Source organism: Alligator sinensis, unplaced genomic scaffold (genome assembly GCF_000455745.1).
Source record: "Alligator sinensis unplaced genomic scaffold, ASM45574v1 scaffold651_1, whole genome shotgun sequence".
Taxonomy (NCBI): domain Eukaryota; kingdom Metazoa; phylum Chordata; order Crocodylia; family Alligatoridae; genus Alligator; species Alligator sinensis.
Window position 1 is genome coordinate 710,308 of NW_005842014.1, and position 7,479 is coordinate 717,786.

General features: G+C 48.4%; 1 protein-coding gene across 10 annotated transcripts in view; it reads right to left on the reverse strand.

Annotated features, from left to right (window-relative positions):
• The window catches only part of LRRC6 (leucine rich repeat containing 6), a 95,874-nt gene that overhangs the window by 43,096 nt on the left and 45,299 nt on the right, over positions 1-7,479 (reverse strand). For all 10 annotated transcript variants that reach the window (XM_025202094.1, XM_025202091.1, XM_025202093.1 and 7 more), the window contains one exon: positions 6,052-6,129. In XM_025202094.1, coding sequence (XP_025057879.1) covers positions 6,052-6,129 — 78 coding nt within the window. The remainder of the gene's footprint in view (positions 1-6,051; positions 6,130-7,479) is intronic.

Below are 7,479 nucleotides of genomic sequence, written 5' to 3' on the forward strand. Positions count from 1 at the left end.
ATAAGAAAAAATGGTTATTTTAAGAACTAAAATAGCTAACTAATTTGAATTGTGTGTCAGAGGGAGACAAAAAAAGTTTTCAAAACTCCTTTTGCACCAAGACAATCACAATCCTGACAACAAGTACAAATGCAGGCTCAGTTACTGTGCTCATTATAACCATGTCTGAGATTTCTTTGCAGGTCCATTTGGCAAGGATTGTGTGTGTGATAGAGCTGAAAGAATAAACAAATAAAAATGATTTATTTGGGGATTTAAATTGCTGAATTTTTGCAAGGCTCACTCCCAAAGGTTCTGACTTGCAAGTAAATGAAAAATTACAGTAATAAATATTGCAACTGGATAGAGAGGCTTAAAATTTACTGGCATGAAAACATACATAAATTTCTCAATATGTGGCCAAAGGTATAATTTACTCCCTATTTCACCAGCTTCTGTAGACTGCTGCTAAACCTATTTGAGAAACTTTATTTTGCCGTTATCCTTCTCCTAGTTTGTTGATTATTTTTCTCAGAAGATACAAGCTGAAATCATTACATGGCTAGTTCACTGTATCCTCAAAGGTGGCTATCTTAAACACTAGCAAATTGACTACCTAGAAGATTCCCATGGAAAAAACTAGAGCCAGACATAATTCTAGTGAATTGGAATTCATCTACAGGCATTTCTGTGGCCTGAATTTGATCTTGTAAAATTCTAACCATTTTCAGTAGCTTCTGCAGTTAATCAGCTAAAGGTCCCAAAAGGAGGTGAGAATTTATGTAATAACAGAAAGAAGAATCATCTGGAAGTCTCCAAAAAGCTATTTCATACAAAATAGGGCATTACATTGTAGTATTGCAGTAACTATAATTACTTTAATTGCTTATTTTGTTATTGCTTATAATTGCTTTGACTGTTTATTTTGTTATTTCTCTTTTTATATATAAAAAGATTTAACCAATATGATAAAGCTTATCTAGTTATGATTTACTTCTTACTATAATTTGATGAGTCATTATTAGTACTTGGAATTAACCATCTATTTTCAATTTCTTATTGCTTAGCATAAAATGTATTTGACATTGGTCTCATGATTTTAGACATGTTTAACTCATGACTTTAGAACTTAAATTTAGTATAAGGAAAACGCTTGTGTAAGGGTTTGTGGTATGTCTGGTTTATGTGGAAAGAGGTAGCGAAAAAATAAATGATGGACATATGTGCCAGCGATACAAAAAGACAGGCCTCTTGCAGCAGGTGAAAATACCCTTCTGTGGTTTGACAGTTAAGAGCTGCAGTGACCTAGAGTCAGCAGCAAAGGATTACCAAACACGAAATCATGCTCCATCCTGATGGCTGAAGACTGCAAGCGACGGCCCCTAAAGATTGCAGACCACAAAGCCAGAAGATCATGACCTACCAATCCCAACCTGCCAACAGGACAAGAAGGATAGCCTTCACATCTGACTCAGTGGAATCCATAGGCTGGTACAGACAGCTATTACTATAAAGTATGAACACAAAGACAAGGCTTTGGGTCTCTTCCACCTGCAAGAAGGAGTTTTGGGCACGTCCAACAAGACCTGACTCCAACTCTCTTGGTCAGCCTGGCTGGCCGCCAGACTGACCTTGAGCAACTTCGAAACTTGGTAACACCTTAACCTTTGCAGGACTGTCTAACTTCTGTGTGTGTGCTTGTCTCTTTTGAATGAAAGGATGGATGAATGAATAAATGAGTATGCATGAGAACAAGTGAAGCAAATAACCTTGCTGTTCCTTATTCTTTTCATGTTGCGTGTTTTATGTTTTATGTTCCAATAAATGCGGCGTTGTGACTTATCCCCTGATAAGATTCCAGCTTGTTTTTAAATCACATTGTACGCCCTGTGTGCACAACAACATATGGGGTGCATCTACACATGCAAATAAGCGTGACTAAATTTATTGTATTAAGCTAATACACATTAAGTGATTTTTGGTAGGTGTCTACACGTGCAGAGACTTGGCACTAAAGTTAGTCCTAAGTCCCTCCAGTCCTGCCACGTGCCCTGTGGCCACCAGGGGGAGCGCCAGCCTCTAGCCACATGGCTGCCAGCCCTTGGCAGCCATCTTGGAAACTCTGATACCTGGCCAGCCCCTTCCCTGCCCAGGAGCTGCATGCTGACAGCCTGAGCCAGCTCCCTCCTTGCCCACCCTGTTTCCGCATGCCAGGGCTGTTCAAGGCCCTGGCCCTGGCCCTGGCCCTGCCCCTGCCGAGCCTGGCCCCTGCCAGCAAAGACCAGCACCTCATGCTCCTGTGGGCCATGGTGCTAGCCCTGCTGGCACCAGTAGCACCCCCCCCGCCCCCCTGTGCCCAGGCCCCTGGACAGCTGTGCACCCGCCAGTGGCAGCCAGGACACCAGCTGCAGGACACCCTGGCTGACCCCCACCTCCTGCACTCCCCGTTCCAGTCTGCTTGTCCCACCACCCACTTCTTGCCCACCCTCAGCACTACTCTCAGGACATGCACAGGTTCAAAATAAAAAGCTTTATTACCCTCACAACACCCACCCCCATCTCTCTCCCATCCCCCCGCAACAAACAGAACCCCCTCCATCCTCCCCATCTACCAATAAAAAAATCAGGTTACAAGTGGAAAACTATATACAGGTGGGAAACTATATATAATTTGGGTCTTCAAGCCCAGAGTGGGGAGCCAGTTGGAGGGGCCTAGGCGGCAGAGCCCTGGGGCAGGTGCCCAGCACCCCAGCCCCTGGATGTTCCCTTGTTGCTCCAGAAGCTGCAATGATCCCAGTGGGTGGCAGCCTCATGCACAGCCAGGTCTTTGGCCATCTGGTGCAGGGGATAGTGGCATGTACAGGCCCAGGAGGGTGGTGGAGGCCAGACCAGGGGGTCTGGTAACTAGGAGGCACCCAAGGACCTCCTCCCAGGGCCAGGCGGGGGCCTGCTGTGGGGCAGAGGGCGGGACACAGGGGCCCTGTGAAGCCATGGGTGGGGGCCGGGCAGTGAGAGACATGTACGTGGGCTCCAGGGCCAGGAGGGTGTCCATGGCCTGGTGGTCAGCAACCTGCTGCTGCTAGAGCTGCTCTGAGTGCTCCCACTACAGAGCCTCCATTCAGGCCCAGTGGTCCCACTGTTCCCGGTCCCATGCCTCCAGCCGGGCAATGTTCTCCGGCCTCCAGGCCTGCTCTTGTGCCTCCCATGACTGCTCCCATGCCTCCCACTCCTCCACCACCATCACCAGTCACTGGAGCAGGAGGGTCCAGACCCTGGTGTGCTGCTGGTGCAGCCAGTGCATCTGAGTGGCTCCAGCAGCAGGTGGCGGCAACTTGAAGCCCACATCTCTGCTGGGGTTGGTGGGCTCTCCCCTGCACCCAGGTGTTGGCCCTTTTGTGAGAGTTTTCAGCATTTCAGAGAGAAGATGCTCTGCACCAGAGGCAATGCAATGCCTGGCCTCAGATTGGGGCTTGGCCATGCACAGGTGCCCAGCCAAGTCTGGGCCCAGGCAGCTGCTGGCCAAGCCCCGTCCCTTCATTCTACCCTGGGACCGGCTTGCTGAGTGCTGGCCACAGGCAGCCTGCTCCCCTGGGTCCAGCAACCTGTTAGGTGCTGAGCACAAGCACCCTTCCCAGGGCTGGACAGGCCAAGCTGCTGGCAGCACCTGCTGCCATGGCTCCAGATTCCACTCCACCCCACTCTCTCTCTACAGGCCAGCCACCCTGCTGCACTGCCACTCAGCCCACAGCACCCGGGGCTTGGGGTGTGTGGGACTCCCACACAACTGGGTCGAAGGGCTAGCCACACCCCCACCATCCCTACAGGAGGCCTCTCCAGGGAGGCACGATGAGGCCAGCCCCCGCTGCGCTGCTGCTGCGCCCCGGGTGGTACATGATGAGCTGTCTGTGCAGGCAGAGGGGTGCCCAAGCCACTATGCTCTGCTGCTGCTGCTGCTCCTCCTGGTGCCCCAGGCACACCTGTGCTCCTGGTTCAGGACCCTGAGCTATGATAGCACAGGGGGCAAGCCTGGGCTGCCCTGCAGCCTCTGCTGCTGCCTCGAGGGCTACCTGTGGCAGCGCTACACATCCCTGCCCCCTGCTGCTGAGAAGGACAGTGCTGCTGGCATCAACGCCTTCCTCAACATGAAAGGCCTGTGCTTGCCTGGCTGCAGGGACACAGGCTGCTGAATAAAGTTTTGAACTGTGTCCCGCTTGTCTGTGTGCTGTGTGGGGGGAACCCAGGGCCAGGGGAATGCAGCTGGGACAGGCAGGGAGAGGGGGCAGGGGCCAGGAACAGGGGAAGAGGCTGGGACTGGGGCCAGGATCAGGGACTTACCATGCGTCCAGGGCCGGCGAGGCTGGGAGCTTGGCACAGGCCTCCCTGTCAGCAAGGGCGACTGGCTGCAGCCAGTGTCCATGGCCCATGGTGTGCGGTGGGCCAGCACCTGGCCAAGGCCCCCCCAACAGGGAGGAGCTGGCACTGCTGGTGGCTGCCAGTATCATTGCTGGCCAGTCCTCATTGATGGGGTGTGGGGCTGTGCCAAGGGCAAGGCAGTTGCTGGGCAGGGCTCCCCAAGCTGCCAGTGGATGCAGCAGATAGGGAGGAGGGTGGAGCAGGGTGTTGGAAGCCTGAGGCACCCTCCTCTGGTGATGCGTTACCAGAGGCATCAGGGCAGGGTGGGGGCTCAGGCAGGCTGCCCCTGCTGATGCCACTCGCAGAGGTGTGGCCTGGCTCCCGGGGCACCAAAATGCAGGTCAGCTACTGCATAAAGGCCATGGCTTTTTGGGCATGACTGGACCAACAACTGAAGTCGGTCACAGCCATCCACTGTGCCTGCAAGGCCTTGACCTTTATGTGGCAGTGCTCCACTGAGCAGGAGTGCCTATCGGCACAGCCCCAGAGCACCACAAGGTTGCGCACCTCCTCCCAGGTCCAGATGGGGGCCTGGGCAGTTGGGACGGGGTGCGCACACAGGCGGGGCCAGGGCTCGATGAGGAGGAGGAGGAGGATGACAGGGTCTCTGGGGCCCTGCATGGCTGTTCCAGCATGGCTATCCCTGGATGGCTGCCAACACCATGGGCATGGCCAGGGACTGGGAGCCACATGGCAGAGACACCACCACAGCACCTGCAAAGAGACACTCTGGGGTGAGCAGCAGCAGGAAGCAGGTGCTGGCCTGGCTGCCAGAGACAGCCAGGCAGTATCCCTGGAGGGTTCTCAGGGCTGGGCAAGGAGTGCAGCAAGCTGCAGCCCTTTGCAACACTCACCTGTGGACAAGCAGCAGCTCTGAAGGAGGAGGACAGGCCAGGCAAAGGCAGCCTGTGGCCTGTCCAGGGGGACACACAGGGCCTGCTGGGCTCCTGTACATGACAACAGGCTTCTACAGGCTCTTGTGTGTTTCTCAAGGCACAAAATGGCTGCACGCTTTTATATCCTGCAGCTCGGGACTGCCAGAGAGCAGCCCTGCCCAGCAGGAGAGGTGGCCAGCCAGGAGCCCTGGGGCTGGGCTCAGGCCAACCCCCAAGTGGCTGGGCAAACCCAGCACTAAAGTTAGTGCCGGGTCACATCTGTACGTACATTAGTGTGCAATAACTAACTGCATGTAAATTTGATACATGAATTTGCAGGTATCATATTTAGGCACAATTAGCCATTTTAATGCACAATAATGGCATGCACACGTAGACGCACTCCTGTAATGTGCATTAAATTAGGCTATTGTGCATTAACGCGTCTTGTGTGAACACGCCAATGGTCTATAACAAGGGTGTCAAAGAACAGTTGCAATGTTGGAGGAAGGTTATGCAGGGAAGAATAAGATTTGCCATAGTTTAACAAAGCTCTAAAAAGGAAGACTAGCAACCCCAGATTAACTTTTCCTAGATTCTATATGTGCTTTTATGTACCTTCTATACTATCAGTCTCTAACAGAAAGACTCATGTTAAGTAGTAACTAATTACCTTTGTTAATGGGCATATTTGTTAATCTATGATTTCCTTATCTTTAATTATCCATCCCAGTATTCCCATATAAAAAAGAAACAAAAATATATCTTTTGAAAAAAATCTTACCTTCCAAATTTTCAATTCTTTCAATGTTGTTCAAAGCTAAATTTAAATATTCAAGCTTCTTTAGTTTGCTAACATTTTCTGTAACAAATACAAATATAACTTTGATTCTATTTGTCAGGAATACTACAGTCATTTTTAAATTGTATGTTCATTTACTTACTTTCATAAATTAAATACTAAAAGGTAAATGCAGTATAGAATAACTATTGAATACTATAAATATAATATACAGCAGCATTAACATACAACTAATATTCACTTTTTAATGCACTTGAAATAATGACCCTTGGATGGAAAACAAAACACACTGAAGACTGAAAATAAAAAGTAAATAGGAAAGACAATGAACGGAGACAGCTAGTCAACAATTAGCTGCTTAATCATCCAGAGACTAAAAGCGCGGTTCAAATATCTGTTGAAATATTCCGTTCAAGAAGACATGGATCAGATCCATATTGTCTTACTCTGTTTTCTGGAATTGGTGAAAATTTTAACTGTTTCCTTTAGTGAAAAATTAGTTGTTCCCTTAACCCACATATCTTTCCTTTTCAGGATACTTTTCTCTGTAAGGTTTTGCAGCATTAATGTAAGAAACTTAGAGAATTAAAATACCTGAAAGAATGAAGATTGTTTGTAAATTATTCCTAGTCCTGACTCCAGAAATAATATAACCAGTTTTGCTATTTAGGTTTTGCTGATAAAACAACAAGAAGACAAACTGTTAAAAATCTGCGTTTCCACTTTGTGGCATTTCAACTCTCTGCTGGCTTCACCTGAAGGTCCCAGGGTTCTTTGTTTAGATACGTAATACTGACGGATAGATGGGAGGACACTAGAAACTCCTGAATCATTTTTTTCATTAAAAAATAAGTAAGTAATGCTAAAGACTATCAGAGTCCATCTCAAACTAGGCTGCTTTTCTACCATCAGACTGAAAATGAATCCCACAGAATGCATATTTCCCTTGAAAGCAAATCTTAAAAGTCTAATGATAATTTCATTTATGAGCTGTCTTGTTGCAATGCTTTGTGGTTTTGTCAAAATGCAGAAGTTACATTCTTTATCCAAGGAGGATCCTGTATCCCACAATGGATTTAAGGCTTCTGCAATGTATGATGATTGTGTGGTTCTAAAACTTAACCAAACAAGCTTGGGAATAGAAAGCTTATTTTACATGTTGCATGGAGGCCTGCCATGGAGAAAGAAGTGGAAATTACATTCTGGTGTGTCTGGCAGAATCAAAAGGAAAGAACAAGTCTGAATATGTACATCTGGAATTGCAGGGTTCTAGAAAGCTATACTATCCAGGAAGTGAAGGAAGGTAGTTGAGATCCAAATCTAGGCATTTGCCCAGACAGATGTTCAGAAAGGAGTTTAGCTCTGAACAGACGAAATGGAAACCAAAGGGGAAATTAGAAGTACGGCATT